Source organism: Bacillus rossius, chromosome 1, assembly GCF_032445375.1.
Source record: "Bacillus rossius redtenbacheri isolate Brsri chromosome 1, Brsri_v3, whole genome shotgun sequence".
Taxonomy (NCBI): Eukaryota; Metazoa; Arthropoda; class Insecta; order Phasmatodea; family Bacillidae; genus Bacillus; species Bacillus rossius.
The window spans coordinates 98876862-98899144 of NC_086330.1; the positions used below are offsets into that span (position 1 = coordinate 98876862).

General features: G+C 36.3%; 2 protein-coding genes across 2 annotated transcripts in view; both read left to right on the forward strand.

Moving 5' to 3' along the window:
• LOC134540620 (protein artichoke-like) overlaps positions 1-10267 on the forward strand; it is a 55733-nt gene extending 45466 nt beyond the window's left edge. Inside the window, exon 2 of the mRNA XM_063383464.1 lies at positions 3710-10267. Coding sequence (XP_063239534.1) covers positions 3715-7395 — 3681 coding nt within the window. The 5' untranslated portion in view covers positions 3710-3714 and the 3' untranslated portion in view covers positions 7396-10267. The remainder of the gene's footprint in view (positions 1-3709) is intronic.
• A 2432-nt stretch (positions 10268-12699) lies between these two features.
• Positions 12700-20969, forward strand: LOC134540612 (protein slit-like). Its single transcript, XM_063383452.1, has one exon. The coding sequence runs from the start codon at positions 15773-15775 to the stop codon at positions 19469-19471; it is 3699 nt and encodes a 1232-aa protein (XP_063239522.1). The 5' UTR covers positions 12700-15772; the 3' UTR covers positions 19472-20969.
• The last annotated feature ends 1314 nt before the right edge of the window (positions 20970-22283 follow it).

Sequence of the window (22283 nt, forward strand, 5' to 3'; positions counted from 1 at the left end):
CGTAAGTGACCAGTCACCAGTAACATTATTTTCTCTGACTAGCCTCTTGATATTCCCCCATGCCAGTTCAATTGGGTTAAGGTCACACATGTAAGGAGGTAGCCTAAGTACAGTATAACCAAACTACCTGAGTTAACCATCTATTCGGTATGTTTTTTTCCCTTGAGCTTATGTAGTTCTACGAGCGTATACAAATCAACTTTACGCATGCTCTCACTGAATCCAACACCGTTTTTTCTCGAGCCACGTCATAACATCGGTTTTTGTAGCATACTTTGACGGCGGTTTGTTTATTTGCACAGTGTGGTACGGTGCATTATCCATCACAATGACAGAATTTGGCGGAAGATTAGGTAATACTTATTCGTCTATCCATTTTTCGAAGTTTGCATTGTGCATTTGTCCGTGGTAGTCTCCGGTAACAGTTCCAGCTTTGTAAACAAGTGACGCATTAGGAATAAACCCATTCTGGCTACCTGCGTGCAACATAATAAGCCTCCTACCTGCGCTTGAATTTGACTCAACTCCAAATTCATCGTCGTGCTGCCAACACTTGGAAAACGTTAAATTGTTGTCAATCAAACTTTCATCGAGATAAACAATCTCGGTGCCGACTTCGCGGTAGTGCCGTAATTTGCGTAGGTAATCATGACGCCACGTAACAATATCTGCTCTCTCAACGAGAATTTTTCTCTTGGATCTGCATTTACTCCACTCGAAACCCATACTTTTAATTAGGCGATGCAGTGATCTTGCTACCCATGGAAAATCTATTCTATTCTTAATTATTGGCAGCAATTTCGGGACTGTTGGAACTTTCTTCTCGCGTACGTAAAAGTCATGTATAGCATTTCTTATAACGCATCTGTCGAAATCGTCTACAGTCATGGTAGTGTGTTTTCGCCAAGCAGAACGATCTTTTCCAGGTGTTGATAATTTATTCGTAGAATCTGTAGCGTTTCTTACTTGGTTTTCCTTTCTGATTCGCTTCACCGTCGCTTCACTCACACCTGTATAAAAAGCTGCGCGACGTGTGGCTTGACTCACAGGAAAAGCTAAGTTACCTTCTTTTGCTTCGTTGTCACACTTCTCTTCAACAGTGTTTATAATTTCGCGTCCTTCACTATGTATAACGTTTCTCTTTTTCCCGGTAGAAGCCATTGCTAAAATGAGGTTTATTTTTACTATTTAAATTTATCTATAGTTACGTAAATAGTAGAGTTTGATAATTACTAATTAAATAACTACATATAAATTTCAAATATATACATTTAGTGAAAATACTAGTGGACCACGCGTTGCGCCTCAACTAAGAAACGATGTTAGCGTGCAGAACTGTAGGTACACTGCTCAGGCGACAAGCGATAACTGGCGCCCACCCCTCTTGTTTCCGGGTAGGGACCGGTTTCCCCCCCCCCCCCCCCCCAAACACCACCACACCCGCGACTAAGGATCTTCCCATAAGTCACGTACAGTAACACTAAGTGTTTTAAATAGTATGTTTTAAATTTTTTTCGGTTAAATCAATAGCTCTATATTTTGGCTTGTTTCAAAATTGCCTTAAGTTCAACATTATAGAAAAATATTTATTTCAGTATAGTTGAAACGTGAAACTTATTCTGGCAGATATTTAAAATTTCCAATTATTCTCTCTCTGCTATTTTCATGATAAATTTGAAAACTGTAGGATTACGGGAAAAATACGCGTTTTTTGCTCTATCGGCACGTGAAAAAATTCCGGCCTTGGTTCAATATTGCAACAGACAAAAATGCGGCGCTCTGATTGGCTGTTACAGGTTTCCGCTCTGTGAGAGCGGTATGATTCAAGCTTCATGCTCACTACAATGTGACCCAGGATCGTAGGGCGCGGACACGGATCACGGAAGTGAAAGATGTTTTTACGTTACGCTGTTTCCTGTCGAACGTAACTGCCTTCCTTCGGTCCGCTCATCGCGGCACGACATTCCGCCCGCTCTGGCGTATTCTCGGACCATATTCGAATTATCCGTGAGAGCGCTCTGTCGCGCCTTTCGTCTGTTTGCATCAGAAAGAGTGCTTGCTTGCCAACTCGCTGTCTCTACTCGAGGGAAAAAGACGAAAATAACCGCAGATTTTTCATGAAAACATCTGGATGAAATCTGAACTTTTTCGTATTAATATGTAATTTAATTATCAGTAGTATAGAATATCCAGTCCTGCGGCAAGGTTCCAGGTTGTGGCTTTAGAGGTATCGGCCGCCAGCTTGGATTGTGACGTCACGGCGGTCATATAAAATGACATTGACTCTGACTCCGGCGGAAATTTTTTATCCGCCATCTTTAATTCAACCATTTTGTATTCTATAGTATACCAAAACATTGTTTTCCACCATGTTGTTTTTCCGCCATCTTATAATCGAATGCTCCACTCTCTAACATTACACTTTTCGTTACGGTCGCCATCTTGAATTCCTCCATTCGGAAATCTAACGTCCCACTCCCCGAACATTGTACTTTTCGTTACAATCACCATCTTTAATGTTGACGTCAAGTCCGCCATTTTGGATCTGAGAAAAAAGTTTTTTTTTAGATTCTGACGACACAGCCGCAATTATGTTGTAGTATGCTGGAGGCCACCATCTTGGATGATATCACAAAACTCCATCTTGTTTTTTTCTGTTCTGCACGGGGACGACATCTTGAATACCGACATCTTTGTTTCTGCTGTTTGTTCGAGGAGAGCGCCAGCATCGCTCTGTCTCAGCACGTAAGGTCGATGTTCCAGTACCAACCAATGTAAATTTGGTCCTTATAAAATAATTATGATTAATTTTTTATTCCAAATATATTGGAACCAAAATGATTCCAACCATGACAGCTCGGATCTTTGGGTATAAAAACACACACCTTTAACCGCTCCACCATCACGACATTTTTCAGACCGATAATTAAGTAAGGCATAAAAACACACATTTTCGGACTTGTATTTACGCCAGTTCACATTTTAATTTTTCCCAAAACTTTCAGTCCAGGCATACGGGCATGGATTGATATTGTCATAAACCCGTGACCTTGATTGACGTCACAGCTGACATCTATAAATTCACAATTTCTCATTTTGACCAAAATCTCCTCAAAAGTCTTGAATATAGATAAATGTTTTTTTATTTATTTACAGAAAACAATATCTTATTTATTTTCGGTAAAAATATATTCCTAAATCATTAAACCAATTTGGAGAAAGGTTATCTTTTTAATGGATAAGATAAATAATAAAATTAAACTTGAGTACAACGCGAGACAACCTCGATGATCAAACCGCTACAAGTAGTTCCCACTTTCTTTCTTCCAAGCTGAAATTGATAACATCCGATAACGGCAGCAGTTCCCACTAACAACAATTTAAAAACGGTTTATTTGAAGTAGTACACTAAAAGAGAAAATTTAACATATGTATGGAGTTAAAAACGCAACAAAATGAAGGACAAATCAAACTATAAACATATGGAATAAGTATTAGTTATAAAACTAAAAAACAATATACAGTTCTTCATACAAATTACAATAAAATTAAATATAACAAATAAAATAACAATGTGGAATGTAACAACACATTTTATATAAAAATATTTTAAATTTAAAGCTGACAAGAATTCTATTAGGTCAACGGTTTATGAATCTGACTATCTTCATACATTATTGATATTAGTTCAAAGTCTTGTGTCCGTCAGGAGCGATGCAGCGGTCCGTGTTGGTGGTGGCTGCAGTGCTGCTGCGGCTGGCAGCCGGCGCCGACACGAGAACCAGCTGCGCGCTCAGGAACACGTCCCGCTCGCTCACCGCGGACTGCCGGAGCCGCAGTCTCCAGGAAGTGCCCTCGGACCTGCCGTCCGGCCTCACGGGCCTGTCGCTCAGCAACAACCACCTGCCCGCCCTGGACGACCAGCTGCGGGTCGCCGGCTGCGCGCCGCCTGGGAGCGCCGCGTGCAGCCGGTTCCCGCGCCTGGCGCAGCTCAACATCACCCACTGTGCGACTGCAAGCATCAGCAGTCGCTTCCTGCACGGCTCGCACTACTTGGTCTTTCTATCTCTCAGCAACAACCAACTTAGTTCTCTCCATCAGGACACGTTCATCGACAATAAGAACTTGATGCATTTAGACATTTCTCACAACAGGATCAGTTCCATCCCGCAAAAACTATTCCAAGGCTTGCGATATTTAGAAAACTTGGATCTTAGTAAAAACCAACTCCGCGAGATACACTGTGAAACATTCAGTGGCTTGAGTAACTTGGACGCACTCCTGTTAAACCACAATAACATTGAGGTTTTCTGTGAAACTATATTTGGTGATCTTACAAATATGCGGTTGTTAAATGTGGGCAGTAACAATTTGACAAGTTTACCTAGAAACCTACTTCGAAATCTTTCAAATTTGGAAGAATTTTTAGCCTCTAATAATATTATAAGTGCATTAGAGCCAACTTTTTTCTCGAATTTACATAAATTAAATTTAATCGTGTTTCAGAACAACATGCTTAAAAGACTTTCTAAGTATATATTTCAAGATTTGTTAAAAATACGTGAGGCAGACTTCTCTTTCAATAAGTTAGAATCTTTATACCTCCATCGAATCCCTGTTTCACTTGTTGAACAAAATGGAACTTTTGTTCTTGACACAGGCACGAATATTTGCAAAAATAAAGTAGGCACTGAAAATCCATGTTTTATTTCAGAGTTGAGTGGAAATAAAAACCCAGTGCTCTTTCATGCTATGGATTTTTCCTTTAATAAAATAAGTTTTATTAGTTTCAACACTGCTAATTTCTCTCACTCATTAGAGTTACTAAACCTCAGCCTTATAGGGAATCCAAGAGTGATAATTCCAGTAAATTTTATAAAAAGTGAGAGGTTTATTACTGAACTCTATTTAGATGGCGTATATTTCAACTGGAAAAATTTAACTCTAATTAACGAAATTTTTGGACTAAAGAGTTTGAAAGTTCTTAGTATTATAGGATGTGGAGCATGTGAATACTACACTAAAAGCTTGTTATTCTCAATTTTTAATATAAAGAAAACTGTTAACATACTTTGTAATGATAACACCACCGAGTCTAACCATAAGGACCGAAAAAATCTCGGATCATTATCTATAACAAGTACATCAAACATTAAATACAACTCTTATTCAAATAAAAGTTTACAAAGTAATTCAAATTATTTGAGTCAGTTCCCATGTGAAATTTTCGAGAGTAAAACAATTGTAATTCCTCGCTTTGACTTTTGGAACTTGTCGATCAAGATGTTATGTCTTCACACAATTGATTGCTCATTTTCCGTTGTTAAGGTGTTGCCAGACATGAGAAATTCGTCATGTGTTCTATTTTCACATAGCAGAATTAAAAATGTGAAAGAAAATTATTTTCAGGAATCAACTTCATTAAAATATCTAGACTTATCATTCAACAGTTTGTCATTCTTACCAGATAACATGTTTTATTCCTTAAAAAATCTTGTTATTTTGAGACTAGAACACAATATGTTATACTTCCTGCAGTCTTCATTGTTTATAAATTCAACTAAATTGATTATCCTCTCTCTTACAGGGAATCGAATTCATTCTTATGCTCCAAATGTGTTCGCCCCTTTAACTCAGTTAGAAATTTTACTGTTAGATATATACAACCCTGCTAATTTACACAATAAAATATTTATTAATCAGAAAAACTTACATGTACTTGAAGTTAATCAATTAGGTAACAGCTATAGTTTAACTAATAATTACAATTCAAGCATTAAATACTTGAGTGGATTAATTTCACTTAGGCTACGGAACTTCACAATAAACTCAAATATAAGTGACTTTCTATCTAACATTACTGGACTAAGCGAAGTATATTTTGAAAATATATTTTTGCCAGAAATTACTGATGAATTTTTTAATAGGTTCACAGACCTAAATATACTTAATATAAGGGGAAATAATATCGAGAAAATAGGTGAAAATGCTTTCAGAAACCTCACAAACATAAAACACATCGATCTTTCTGTTAACAAAATTTATATTCTGCATAGAAATTTATTCCTTAATACAATACATTTGGAAATACTGAATATATCTTACAATAAAATTAAAAACGTTCCTGTCACTTTATTTCACAAATTAACTCTGTTGAAATTGTTAGATATCAGTAACAACCTCATTGTGGAACTTGAATGGTTTTCATTTTCTTACTTGTATTCTATTCGTGGATTAAAATTAAATAATAATATGATTACTAAAAGCAAACTAATATCATTTAACAAAGACAATGGTCTCGAAAATCAATGTGCTGCTAACTTGACCAAGTTGGTGGACAATTCCAAAGAACTTAGTAAACATATTTTATCTTCTGAACAACCTCTAATTTTTGGCAGAAAATGTCATAGAAATTTAAGTGAATTTTCTTGGGAAAGATTAGACTTAACTGTTATCGATTTATCAAATAATGAAATTAATTTTGTATCAAACGAAACGTTTATGGACAGTCCCACTCTTCAGCATCTGTTTTTATCAAGAAATAATATAACTGGGATTGATAACGACACTTTTAAATACACACCTTTACTCAAGAACCTGTTTATAGACAACAATTCTCTTATTTTTATCAGTGAAACATTGTTCAAAAACCTCACTCAATTGGAGTTGCTTGACCTAAGCCATAACAGCATTGAAATTATAAAAGCTAGGGCGTTCGAAGATTTAAAATCTCTGGAGGCCTTAAATCTTCAATTCAACAGATTAAAAACGTTTAACGCCAAATCGTATTTTTCCGAAAATATGTTAACTAGCTTATTTCTTAATGACAATTTGATAATGTTGAGTTACACAAATTTCTTGGGTCTTGATTCCATTGATATTATAAGTTTGCATAACAACGTGTTAGGAAGTGTGCCAGAAGAAATGTTTGAGTTATCGCATAACCTCGGAAGCCTTGTTATCAAAAACTGTAGCATTCTGACCCTTCATCCAGATGCATTTCAAAACAACCCAAATCTTACTGTTCTCTTGATGAACAAAAATCCTGTTCACTCTTTGACACCACGCCATTTCTCCTATTTGCGAGACCTAATTTACTTGGACATGAGTAACCCAAAAGTTATTCCTGGAAGCGATGCCTTATATGCAGGTCTCAGTTGGAAGAACATGACTTTACTGAACTACTTTTTCGAACTCTTTGAACTTCAATATTTTATTCTCGCAGGCAATCCTATTTGTGAACAAGTACAGTGGGCACAAATAATTAATAACATTTTTCTCTCTGAGAAATGGAGAACAGTCGTTTGTTCAGAAGAATTCATAGCACCTCCATGGTATGTGAACTCGAAGGGGTATCAACTGTCTTATAATATAGATAAAGTAACTCATCTTTAAAATGACAAAAAATCATTATTTAAGCTGTGAAATTTTCTACCAATGAAATGTGAAAAATGACACCAATGACTCATTTGAAAAGATATTTTTAGTATTATAAAACATATCTTTTTGTTTCTAAACGAAATGACAAGTAAAAAAATAACACTTAATATTTTGAAATTATGGTCGTGCAAAACAATGTGTATTTTATCTCACTTTGTTTGAATTTGAGTTTTGTTTCTGATAGAGAATCAAATGCGAGAAAGAACAAATGTTTGGCAAAAAAAATTCAATCAGCTGAAAACATACAAAATTTCCATTGTGTCCACCTGTGAGTTCATATTTCGTGAGAAGACTTACATTTAAAAACTTTATTATCTTTCACGAAAGTAACGAGAAAGTAAAATTAAGATATAAAATTAAAATGTAAATATATGTACTACAAATTCAAACTAAATATTTGGAACATAACGAATTCAGTAGATTAAAAAACCTGTCTCATCTTATTTCGTTTTTATAGAATAATGTCATTTTACAATGAATCGATTCAGTCCTTAAAACATTTCTTACCTTTATGAAGTCTCAAAACTTTACGAATAAACCATATCATGTTATGAACAATAAAATTATATATATAAAGTATGTATCAATATTCATGTTACAACGCTTGAGGGTAGAAAGCTATTATTATTTGCAACCATTTTTTCCAATAAACATGCTGCCAGAAACTCATAGTTAAGCCCCTGTAGCCCCAGAATGAGTCAGCGTAGGCAACCCGTTGGGCTTTGTGCGAGACAGACGATGCTATGGTGAATTACGTGTTTACGACGCCGGGCAGCGCTCGAGAGGACTGTACGATGTCGAATGCTGACCCCCACCCCTTATTACTTCTGTTGGTGGCGCCCTCACCTCTTTTCTTCCGTTCGTGCCGTGCCATAGCACTGCGCAGCGTGACATCGCAGTGTCGCAGTGTAATTTGATATCACTGGTGGTCTGTCGTTGACTGTTCTGACGTACAAGAAAACTCGTGGTGTCATTTCTTTCGCTGTGGTTCTGAAAAGGGCGACGTGTTATTGGAGCTCAATGGAGTACACGTTTAGTGAGTACACGGACATGCTGCTTGTTTACGGGTAAGTTAGACAAAATGGACGAGCCGCCCGTCGTCTGTACGAAGAACGATATCCGGGTCGTAGGATTCCAGTTCACACCATGTTTGCAAGACTTACTCAATAAATGCGTGATACTGGTACATGTGCCGTCACAAGACCAAATGCTGGTGCTCCACACAGGGTTCGTACTCCCAGTTTTGAAGAAGATGTACTTCAGAGATTTAAGGAGAGTCCGGATACAAGCACAAGGGCAGAAGGTTCCGATATGGACGCTGACAAAATGGCTGTTTGGCGAGTTCTTCATGAGCAACTCTTGTACCCGTACCACCTTCAAAAAGTGCAACACGTGGGTCCGGCGGACTATCCTCTTCGCATGACCTTTTCTCGTTGGTACATTCGATGAGTATTGAGGAACCCCGAGTTAGCGGTTTTATTCAGGGATAAAGCCAAGTTCACTCAAGATGCTATTCTCAATTCGCACCACAGTCATGTTTGGAATGATTTCAATCCGCATGCAACGTGTGTTACAGCTCGCCAGGAACGTTTTTCAGTTAATGTGTGGGCCAGTATTGTTGACGGCGTACTCATCGGGCCATTTTTTCTTCCGCCACGACTTACCGGCGCCGGATACCTCCACTTCCTTCAGAACGAACTACCAGGTCTTCTTGAAGAGGTTCCATTGCATGTCCGACATGTGATGTGGTACCAACATGACGGGGCACCACCTAATTTTTCCCTGCAAGTGCGAGAGTATTTAAACCAAACATTTCCAAACCGATGGATTGACGAGCGGGCCCTGTCGCATGGCCGCCAAGGTCACAGGACCTAACCCCGTTAGATTTCTTTCTGTGGGGTTACGTAAAAGGGCTTATCTACGCTACGCCAGTAGAAACTGTAGAAGAGCTTACACAGCGAATCATTGAAGCGTTCGAAATCATAAGGTCGACTCCACACATGCTTCAGCATATCCGTGAAAACATGATTCGCTGTTGCTACCTCTGTGCCGCTCAAGGTGGGCGTGTTTTTGAACCGTTGCTTTAAGCTGTCACGTTGTTAAAACATATGCAACAATTTCAATGTTGTGAAACAAAGCCGAAGGTGTGATTGATTTCAGAGTGAAATTAAAATCTGTGCTACGATTAAAAAGGTTATTTCTCTACTCGAACCCCCACACATGCATAACATAACACTTTACAACGGGTTGCCTTACCTGACTCTTTCTGGGGCTACAGGGGCTTAACTACGTGTTTCCGGCAACAAGTATATTGGCAAAAATGGTTTGCAAATAATAAGAGCTTTCTGCCCTCAAGCTTTGTAACATGAATTTTGATACATCCTGTATACAGTAGTCATCGCCAACATTATTTACCCCAATCAACTTTAACAAATCAAGCAGTACTTAATAGTTGCGCAGTTACTTTAATAAAATGGACGGTAGCACTAAATATGTTTCAACAGAAACAATAATTGAAATGTGCAGAGTCGACTTGGTCGCACCATGTTCATTGATATTGCCTACATTTTCAGTACCTGCAATCACGTGGTACTTTGACTTCAAACTGTGCCATGTCTGTTTGAACTATCTCCATTTCAATAGTATTCACATTAAATTGCTTCTTGTCTTGACACATTTAAAATGTATTAAAAAAAATAATATGGTGTAGTTATTAACTGCTTCATAGTTATACTATTTTACGAGACTTGAAAGTTTATTTCAAAGCGCAGAAACCAGCAACTGAACTAAACTTATGCAGAAGCCAGCAACTGTCAAAAAAATAAAATTGAAAATGCTTTATATTTACTGGCTCAACATGTCATTATAGACAATGAGGTGGATAAGAAAAACCAACATTGACGAAATTAAAAGGTGGGGAATAAATGTCATTTCCCCAAACTTCGCAACTGTTTTGTCGTTGTGTTGGCCATATTATCTGTTATGTATCATCTTTGGATTCGTCTGTTTGACGCAGTTTTGTCCAAGGTTAATTGTTTGTCTGTATTTTATGTTCTGGTGGCAACTGTTTAGTCGTTCTCGGTCCACTGTGTTTGGCTGTACCATGATTTTGTTTTAACTAATTCCATCTTATGAATTTAATGTTCTGGCTATGCATTTAAAATGCAACCGTTTGCTATTTTTCTGTGTTATTTTGTACTAATTTTTGTTCATTCTTGAGGTTTCTCTATGATGTACAGAGTGAGCAAAAAAATGGCGTACAACCATAAAATTTTCTTTAAGAGCACTAATTTTATTTGTCTTTTTATGTAAAAGAGCATTTTCACAATCGAATGGGGGCCTTAATTAGGCCAAAATAATGTAAAATATGAAGCTCCTTCAGTAGCTACCGTTGTCTAACAATAAAACTTTAACTCTACCAAACTTTATAATATTGTATGTTCTAATAAAAATAACATCATTTTTGCACAATAATGCGAATTGCTATCATCAGAGGTGAGCATAATTAATATATTGTAACGACCTATGTGGAGTGAACTGGGTTTTTAAGGGATAGCCCAATTTAGTTGTATTACAGTTTTATTAATTTATAATATTTACATTACTAATAAATACATGTGATTAAAAATGTCCGATTACCAATCAGTAGCCCTTAAAAGGTTTTATCAAGTAACTCCGCAGTTCGCACTCCTCACTGGAGCTAGGCTCAACAGTGGTTCGCCCCTTACCACGCGCCTGTCCACACACACAGTCTCGCGCCACTCGGTCGCACTCTCTCGATCCCATCGCTTCTCGTCGCACCACTCTCGAAGGGGTCTCTCACCCTCTTCGCCGTTGTCGCACTTCCCTTCACTTTTGGAACTCGCCAGGAACTCGCTCGGCACTCTCGTTGCACTGCCGCGGAGGCCGTTGTCGCTACTTAAGTACCTGTGGCGACTTTCTCGAACTAACGAAAGCGGCTGTGGCGAGTCACGTCGTTTTGGGCCGACCCGACACCCGAAACATCGAGAAAAGCGGCGCCTTTACACACCACTCCCGCAGAATTCCCCATGGCCGCTCAGCGATAATATCCCGAGGCGAGAATGATGCGTGAAGAGCGGTGGGGGGAAGGTGTTAGCGAGGACCCTTGTAATCCGCCCAGGCACGCGTGATCTGCCTTTCGTCAGTGGACGGCACGGGACACGGCGCGTGACGCCAGTGACCGTGCAGGGCCACCAGCCAGCTCCGAACCTGGCGCGTGTCGCGGTCCTGTCAGCGTTCGTAACAATATTATTCATGTACATGAGTGTCACCATAGTAAACACCAGTTTGTTTATAATAAATCACATACATAAAAGCCATTCAAAATCTGGAATACTCTCACACATAGAGGACGAATTGATCGTACTATTTTTTACGTAAATCAATACCAAAATATTTTATGTAAAATTGATAAATGCCAAATTTTCGATTATTTTTTTTTTATTAATTGTAGACCCCTTGATTATGTGCACCAGTACAAGTGTATATTTTGCTCCTCCACCAGTGGCAGGCCTAAGTAAGGGGTCAAGTTATGACGCCCCCCCCCCCCACACAATTAAAAAAAAAATCATAATCTTTAGACTAAAATCAAATCTACTTCATACATTTGATCATGAATTTTTAAGGTATAGGAAATGTGTTGAAATAGCATCTTAAATTCATTGTCATGTGTTTTGATGCAATTTCTACAGAGTTCGATCATTAGCATTTTTTTAAAAACTAACCCAAGTATAATTTATCAGGAAAGTTTCTGTAAAACTTTTAGCCCAATCAGAAAAACTTTAATCTTAATTTTATTTCCTGGTTGTCTTAGTGTTGTTTCAAACAGTTTAATCTTCGTATTTTTCGGTGTAGACCCCCCAAACTTCCTTTTCTCTGGGGGATTTTCCTTCTGCCTTCCCAGGCACCCGGTCAGGCCCTCCCCAAAATACAGGACGTCCATAAAAGAATTTCATATTTCTAATGGCATTTATAACAGTTTAATTTTTACTATTTGCAACAAATCATACATCGAATTGAAGGTAAATAAACCTAGTTTTTCATTAAAATTATCAATATATGCACCTTTAAGTATATGGCACACATCTAACTTAAAGTCCAATTCGTCCCACACTTTGGTTAACACATCCAGAGTAATGGAAACAATAGCCTCTTCATTTATGTATCTCAACTCTGACAAATCATTAGGTAGCAGTAGAACATAGACACAATATTTTATAAAAAGCCCAAAAGAAAAAAATTGCATTGCATAATTCCAGAGAATGTGGAGGCCAGCGAAAAATATCTATGTCGTCTCGACCATTTCGATCAATTCAACAGTCAGGGACTTCGATGTTCAACCACTCTCGTACAAAGATATTCCAATGGGGAGGGGCACCATTCTGTTGCTAAATAAAGTTTACAGGATCACACTCTACTAACTGGGGAAAGAGCCATTCTTTCGCGCTGCAAGCGTAAGCGCTTATATAATACTGTTTGGGATACTCTTTAATTGTGACCTTGAACCAACACTCTACAACGCTTACTGTTGGTTCTATTAAATTTTAAATCTGGGTCATTCTTGTATGGTTGTACTGAATTACGGCCCCTAGAAAGGAAATGGGCCCCGGGGTCCCGCAAGGTCTAGGGCCGCCACTGCGGCGAGGATTGATGCAGCGCCCGTCGCAGCGAGCCTAGGAGGATTGGTCACGAGTGCACGATGGGCGGTCCACTTCCATGCAACCAGTAAAGATACCGAGTGAGCAAGTAAGATCCTGCCAGTATTTTTTACTGACGATATTCCTGTCTATCTAAGGTGATGTGGTCCAATGATTAAATCATCCTTTATGAAGTTCATGTTTTTGCTCACAATCTTTGTTTGCCAATTTGGAGTGTACTTAAATAGGCATCCCTTGTAATAGTACTTTTTCAGGAGAAGCAAAACTAAGGATTTTATTAACCCATAAGCATCCAGTGTAACTTGTCCTTCACTGTTTGTCTGTCGGGACTTCGGACGCAAAAGATTCTTTCGACTCAAGCTGGTATTTTAACTTGTGCTCATCGGCTGTGACATTGATAGCACCGTACAATCTGGTGCGAATGTTTGTAGACCAAAATAATTACATTTCCATGATAGGTCTAATAACGAGTCGGATCCAACGAAATGATTCAGTATTTCCTGTCCAGGCTTGTAGACATAATGCACATGATATCTGAGTGGCAGAGACCATGATTTATAAATTATGATTTTTTTTTGTTCGTCACAAACTTATTATACTTAGGCAGAGATCTGCAAATATTTTGTGAATGTTATCAGGTTGTGATATATTGGCTAATTTCTTGTTTGCATCTTGAAGGGTGTGTTCGAGGCAATTATGTACACCCCTTGCTTTATTAAGTAATAATTTATTGGCATTGATCAAGAATCGTTTGATACATTTAATCCAGTACAGTATTATGACACATCACCAGTTGCGTGTATTAAATGTTCACACTTCGCACATCCCGAAGAACAGAGTTTTTTTGTAGCTGATGACTTTGGGTTTATATTACATTTATAAAACTTTATTTTGGAAGATTTAAGGATTTGTAGGCAAAGAAGCTAAATATATAAGCAATTTCAGAGACTTACAAAGACTAGGTTATGGCTAATATATTTTTATCTCTAGCTATTTATTTGTATAATAACTTAGTTGTTTGGTTCTGGGGCTGATGAAAGATTACTAAAGACTTTTTATAAATAAGATTTAAATAAGATGCGTTTTTTAAGTAGGTTTTTCATAGTCGTTGTAAATTTTCAGAGATTTGTATTAATTGAGGAAAACAGTACATTCTGGTTGCTTGCAAAGTATCCAGAACTAAAGCAATTATTTCCCATTTCCAGCTATTTTCCTATTATCCTATGTTATTCTCTCTAAGAAATTTATTTATAATCAACCCAGAGGCAATTGTTATATTTCTTTTGCACTTGAGACTTCTGTTGCCTTCAGATGTTTTAATTTTGGCCCCCTAAGAGGTAACCAAAATCTCAGTAAACCTGAGATAAAATATCGAGATAAACTAATGTGCATGCATTTTTTTATCTTCGATATTCCAAATGTCACCTGCATTCCTTTCAGAATGGTTTGTTAATAGTACAATTCAATATTGTTTTCCTATCTTCAAATTTATCTTCTTATATTTATCTAATAAATTAAATATCTCAATTTTGTTTTAACTTTACTCAAATAATACTTTCAACAAATGGATCCATATAGAAAAACAGTTTTTAAAGTTAAAATGTTTATCCATTTTTAGCTTGTACCTTGGTAGGAATAAAAAAGTTTAATATGAGAGATTATAAATCTGAATATATATCGATATCATTTACATCCAGAATTAGCATGAATTTTTTCGCATATTGAATGACAGTCTGGAGCATGAAGCTGTTCACTTTTCTTTTTAATTTTTCTATCTATACAGTGGTGAATGTACCAAAGTCAGGTGGATGGCTTACAGGAGGGAAATTTAAAGCAGTGTTCCTAGGGCTTTAGACATTTTATTTAGCTTATTGTGAGCTAACTTTTAATCAGGGGAGGTGCAATAGTGAAATGTTGAACTCGCATTTGGGAGGATAAAGGTTTCCATGTTTTTTTCAGAAATTACTTCAAAAGTATTGGTGTGTTTCCTTACAACATGGTGCAGCCGATTCCTCTCCAACTTGCCCGACTTGTAGGGCGTTGGACATGTTTAATGATGTCACTGTCAACAAAAAATAAAAAAAAATATATTTTTAAAAAAATTTATTTGTACTAAAATGATGTATAAAATAAAATCGATTATATTAATCATTTAGAAAAATATACAAATATAAAGCCTCCAAAAAAAGAATTCGTACATAAGTTACATGTACATTTTTCTTTTAATCAAATATTTAAAATTTTAAATATTGTTCAACCAATGAAAAACAAATATTTGATCTCTTTTAAAAATACTTAGCATTTAATTTTTTTATGTTTGTTTTTCCTTTTATTTGTACTTTATATATTGCTTTCGATTTCATAATGTGGTTAGTAAAGTTAAAATGTCGCACTAATGTCGAATTTCTAGAAAAACTTGCTATGATTGTGTGAATTTTGTAAATTAAAAAAATAAAACATATAAATAATGCAAATATGTTTTTATCTATTAGCCCCCATTCCTAGAAGGATCTGCATGACAGTAAATCAATAATGCCTGGTATTAATTGTGAGAGATCTAATTTTATAAGCTAATTGATGTAGAGTGGACAGAAAGCAATGCCTGACTCTCTACGGTATGGACTAAGTAAGAATTTTTGTGTCCGTCAGGAGCGATGCAGCGGTCCGTGTTGGTGGTGGCTGCAGTGCTGCTGCGGCTGGCAGCCGGCGCCGACACGAGAACCAGCTGCGCGCTCAGGAACACGTCCCGCTCGCTCACCGCGGACTGCCGGAGCCGCAGTCTCCAGGAAGTGCCCTCGGACCTGCCGTCCGGCCTCACGGGCCTGTCGCTCAGCAACAACCACCTGCCCGCCCTGGACGACCAGCTGCGGGTCGCCGGCTGCGCGCCGCCTGGGAGCGCCGCGTGCAGCCGGTTCCCGCGCCTGGCGCAGCTCAACATCACCCACTGTGCGACTGCAAGCATCAGCAGTCGCTTCCTGCACGGCTCGCACTACTTGGTCTTTCTATCTCTCAGCAACAACCAACTTAGTTCTCTCCATCAGGACACGTTCATCGACAATAAGAACTTGATAGCTATAGACATTTCTCACAACAGGATCAGTTCCATCCCACAAAAACTATTCCAAGGCTTGCGATATTTAGAATACTTGGATCTTAGTAAAAACCAACTCCGTGAGATACACCGTGAAACATTCACTGGCTTGAGCAACTTGGACAAACTTCTGTTAAACAATAATTTCATAAAGTCGCTCGACGAAACGGTGTTTGGTGATCTAACAAATATGAGAGTGTTAGATTTGGAACATAATAATTTGGCACACTTTCCAAGAAATATTCTACGAAATATTTCAAGCTTGGTTCTATTTCAGGCTTCTCACAATTATATAACCGATTTGGATCCATCATTTTTCTCGAATTTGCATGAACTGCAGTTCATTTTGTTCCGCAACAATTCGCTCAAGAGACTTTCTAAGTACACATTTCAAGATTTGTTGAAGAAATACATAGTAGATTTTTCTTTTAATATGATAGAATCTTTATATCTTAATACAATCCCTTTTTCATTGGTTGAACAAGATCAATATTATGTACTCGACACACTCACTAATTTTTGTTATAATAACATTAGCACTGAAAAAGCTTGTTTTATTTCAGAATTGGGGAATAACCGTTCTTCTGGTATCTTCCATAACATTGACTTCTCATTTAACAATGTAAGTGTGGTTAGTATCCACGATGCTAATTTATATCACTCCTTAGAGTTCCTAAATCTTAGTCTCACCGGAAATACCAGAGTCAATATTCCAGTAAAATTTATTAAAAGAGAGGGGTTTATTACAGAACTTTATATTGATGGGGCAGATTTCGACTGGAAAAATTTTACTCTTGTTAATGAAATATTTCAACTTAAGAATTTGAAAGTTCTTAGCATTATAGGTTGTGGTGCTTGCGAATATTACATTCGAAATTTGTTATTTTCTATTTTTAATCCAAGAAAAACTATTAAAATAATTTGTAAGTATGAAACCACCGAATACGACCAGGGATTCAAACGTCTCGAATCATTAACCGACTATAATTCTCCTACGCGTACACCAAGCATTGTATACCAGTCTTTTTCAAATAAAACAATGTCATTGGAAAACTTCACAAAAAATTTAAACCATTTTGATCGGTTACAATGTGAAATAATTGCAAACATCACAGTTATTGTCCGCTTTGACAATCCAAACGTGGTCGTTAACGTAACATGCGCCCGCGCAATGGATTGCTCATATTCCGTTGTTAAAGTTGTTGACATTTTTACGAACTTGAAAAATTTGTCATGTGTTCTCTTTCAACATAGCGGCATAAAATTTGTTCCAAAAAATTATTTCCATGATTCTGCATTTTTAAAACATTTAGACTTATCATTTAACAGTTTAAAAAGTCTTCCAGATGATATATTTTATTTCTTGGAAAGTCTAGTTGTTTTGAAATTAGAACACAACATGTTAACCTACCTGCAACCTTCGTTGTTCATGAATTTAACCAAGCTAAGTTTTCTCTCACTTAAAGGTAACAGAATTAATTCTTATGATCCAAATACTTTTGCCCCGTTGTCTCAATTAAAAGTATTGCTACTAGATTTTTATGGCATTTCTTATTTACACAATGAATCTTTTCTTGCTCAGCGTAATTTAATTTTTCTTGAAATAAATCAATTTTATAACAGCTCTCTGTTTACTATTCATCACAATTCAAGCCTTAATCACTTAAATAAACTACAATCAATTACGCTTAATGGCTTCAATATAAACTCCAGCTTGAGTAACTTACTTTTTAGCGTTACGAAACTTAAGGAATTAACTATCAAAAATTCGTTGCTTGTGGAAATTTTTTATGACACATTTGGTAGGTTCTCAGACCTTGTAAATCTTAAAATTACAAAAAATCAAGTTGAAAAAATAAGTGAAAACGCGTTTCAAAACCTCACCAAAATAATTTCAATTGATATTTCCTTAAATAAAATAAGCATTCTACCGAGAGATTTATTTATTAACACATTACAGTTGGAAACACTGAATTTGTCCTACAATAAAATTGAGAACTTCCATGTAACATTGTTTCATAGATTAGCTCTGCTGAAAATTTTAGATATCAGTGACAACTTCATTGCGAAAATAGATTGGTATTCATTTGCATACTTGTTTTCTATTCGTGGGTTAAAATTGCAAGGGAATATGATAATCGAAAGTAATTATACATGCTTGGGTGAAAATTACAGTTTAAAAAATACTTATAGTGTTGATTCACCAAATGTTGGTGATAAGGAGGCATTTGGAAAACATTTTGCTGGTCCTACCCAACGGTTTTCTATAAACAGAACTTGCCCAAACAATACTGCTTTTAAAAAATTGAACTTAAGGATTATTGATTTGCAAGGTAACGGCATTACTTTTTTATCTAAAGAAACATTTTTTGACTGTCCAATTCTTCTAGCGTTGACTTTATCTGAAAACAAAATAAGTGTGATTGATAACGAAATTTTTAAAAATACCCCACTGCTAAAATTATTGTATCTACATCACAACTACCTGGTCTCTATTAATAAAACGCTTTTCGGAAATCTGTTCCGATTAGAGACGCTCGATCTTCGGTTTAACCAGATAGAGTTTATCGAGGATGGTGCATTTACAAATTTGAGTTCTCTCAAAACATTAAGACTTAACTCCAACAGATTAAAATCTTTTAACGCCAAATCGTATTTTTACAGAAACATATTAGTTAGCTTATTCATTCATGACAATTTTATAACGATAAACAACACAGATTTATTTCCCCTTAAGGACTTGAATATTATAAGCTTGCATAACAACAACTTAGGAAAAGTAACAAAAGAAATGTTTGAACTATCGCGTTCCCTTGGTAGTCTTGTTATAAAAAACAGCAGCATTCTGACCCTTCATCCTGATGCATTTCAAAACAACCCAGAACTTACTGTTCTCTTGATGAACGAAAATCCGGTCCACTCATTGACACCACACCATTTCTCCTATTTGCAGGACATAGTTTACTTGGACATGAGTAACCCAAGAGTTATTCCGGGAAACGACGCCCAATATGCAGGTCTCAGTTGGAAGAACATGACATTACTGAACTACTTTTTCGAACTCGACGAGCTTCAGTATTTGATTTTCGCTGGCAATCCTATATGTGAACCAACACAATGGACACAAATCATGGATAACTTATTCCTCTCTGAGAAATGGAGAACAGTCGTTTGTTCAGAAGAATTCACAGTCCCTTCTTGGTATGCGAATGCCGAGAAGAAAGTAGTTTCTTTTAATATAGATATGGTAACAAGACTCTAAATAATGATTAGGGTTTTTGGAGATTACGAACAGTGCTATCGTTCAACTGTGTCAAACAAACATAAATAATGTAATTAAATAAAAACTATTACTATTTTTATACGTGCTTTGTATGTATACCTAATAACAAAAATTCAGTATTTCAAAAAAAAATACCACCTCATATGTAATGTGATAATGCAATGGAATGTAAACCAAGCTTGCTCATACCTATAGTTTCTGTTTTATTTCTGTTTATAAAAAAAATTAAACAATTGATTTCTACAACTATTAATTGACTGTAAAATATAAAAATTACATATCGTTACCAGTCAGCTTCTATGGAAACATTAATTTGTGAAAATAAGTCATATTTATTTTCCCATAAACAGTCACACATAATTTTATACTCCAGAAAATTTTTAACTCAAGTGTCATAATAAAGAAAAAGGTAATTTTAAGTTTTTAATTGACCATTTAATTTAAAAATATTTTTTAAGAGAATCTTAAGTGAAATTTTGATTTAACTTCTATCACTCTGTTAAAAAAACTTTTACTTAGATTAATTTTAAATTCAATTATCAGTATTATATTACGTGTATTAAATTTTTTCCCATCAGAACTAATTTTTTGTACCAAATAATGTTTATTAATATACAATATTACTAATTCAAATAATTTTTTTTCATAAACTATTGCCAACAGCGGTAATCCCATGGAATATGAAATCGCAAACATAAAATTGCACTGCAGCTTTGAATTTGCCATGCCTTGTACATATATTAATAAGGTAAAAAACCGTACATATATTTCATTTATTAACCGCAAATAGCTTTACTTATATAAATCAGTTTTAAAATTTTTATTTTTAAATATCAAAATCTATTAGGAATATTATTTCAGATCTGCAAAAGAATGTGTTATGGTAAGGAGTTATTATTCTTATGAACAAATATTTTACTATAGCCTCTCTCTTTATCAAAATCATATAGGAAGGATTTATATTATTAAGTACATGCAAAATTGATGTCATTCAACGTTATAAATGTATGATTAACTACGGTTGAGAATTATAAACTAAGAAATAAAATTGTCCTGTTCTTGCAACAGCCTATCACACATCGTTTCAGCGAACAACCCATGCAAATATAACGTGGAAAAGAGACAACGCCTAGAACGTTGGCAATACTTAATGCATGCTTCATAGAGTTATAGTTAAGTGGCTGAGATAATTCGTATTATTATACATCAAATTCTGCAAAGAATCACCTTCAAGAAATGTTTTGGTTAAGTATCTGAACAACCTCTCGTGGCACAAACCTTCCAAATATTCTATAATTAAATATACCCTATAAAATTTTTCCTCGTTAGAGAAATTTGCTTCATAGCCAAAAATTTATTTTTCAAATATCCAACCGGGTACGTTTATGTATGGATGTTGTGTAAGTGTTATGTGGTTTTTTTTTTTTTTTTTTTTGCAAATCACGTAGTAAAAAATGCCTGGCAATAAGAAAAAAAATGTATTGCATATTTTAAATTAAAGTACGTCTAAAAAAACGCCTCCCAAAAGGTGCGGTTAACACAATCACAATCTCCTGCGAACCACGGCTCGCTGTGGCTTTGTTCCGACGAACGAGGACAACCTACGTTTCACCGGACCCTGAAGGTATCCGAATTACACCATTCACACGAACAAATTCAGGGTTGGAATTTAAAGAAAACTAATAATTTTAGGAGATTTTATACATTTAAAATATTTGACAGAATTTTCAATGTTGCTTACCTGACCTAGCTAACGTTTCATTTAGTGACAGCATCTACACGAACAAAAAAAATAGTATAAATAAAAATTCTTAATTACTGTAACAACAATTTTAAAAATGTTCGCAGGATTTCACGGCCATTGTCTCAAGTAGCTTGGCTTCTGGGTTGTAGCCGCGTCCTTGGCGATTAATTCACCGAAGTTTCAGTCGACATTGCAGTCGCCATCATCAGGGAGCAGTTACTTACTAAAGGAAACAGCTTCCTAATGATGGCGACTGCAATGTTGTCTGAAACGTCTGTGAATTATTCGCCAAAAAATTTTAAGAATTTCCTATGCAACTGATTAAACCAACTATTTACAATTAACTATATGTTTAAATACCTACAATTTCCCAATAATAATAAAAAAGAGCGAATACATTCGAGGATTTAATTTTTAACACATCAAACTCAAGTTTATCTTATAAAAAGGTAAAAAATAAATCAGGATTACACGAACGCAATGCTGCAAGCAACGCACGGAGTTCCGCGCGAGTTGGAGGAGCTGATTGGCTCGAACGAACATACGAGAGACATTCGTAAAGTATTCTCCATTTGGTCATTTAAAAAATATAAACTCGTGAGAAAACATTTTTATTTACAGTTTAGTTTACTACAAACCTAATATACACTTAAATATATTCGCTATTCATTTCCAATCCCATTTCGCAAAGCTGCACCAGTTTTTCTAACCCCTTTGCAGAGGCGTTCGCCGCCTGGAAACTAAACCAGTTGACGATCGTAATTTTTGTAATTTTCGCTGTAATTTGTTAGCCATGTTTCATTAAATCGTTTTTCGACTAGAGCACGGATGAAACGTTTTCCGGAGCGCCTGTACTCAGGCTACACGCATTGCGTATTTGATGTCCATGATAGTTCCACGTATCTTCTTAACTCTAACTTCACAGTGACTTACACTTGAACATATTCATACGTAATTCTAAGTCCATATCACCAACGGCGTGGATGGAGTGGTGATGGTGCAGGATGGTAGCGGAGTCGGGCGTGACGTCATCGTAGATCGGGTGCT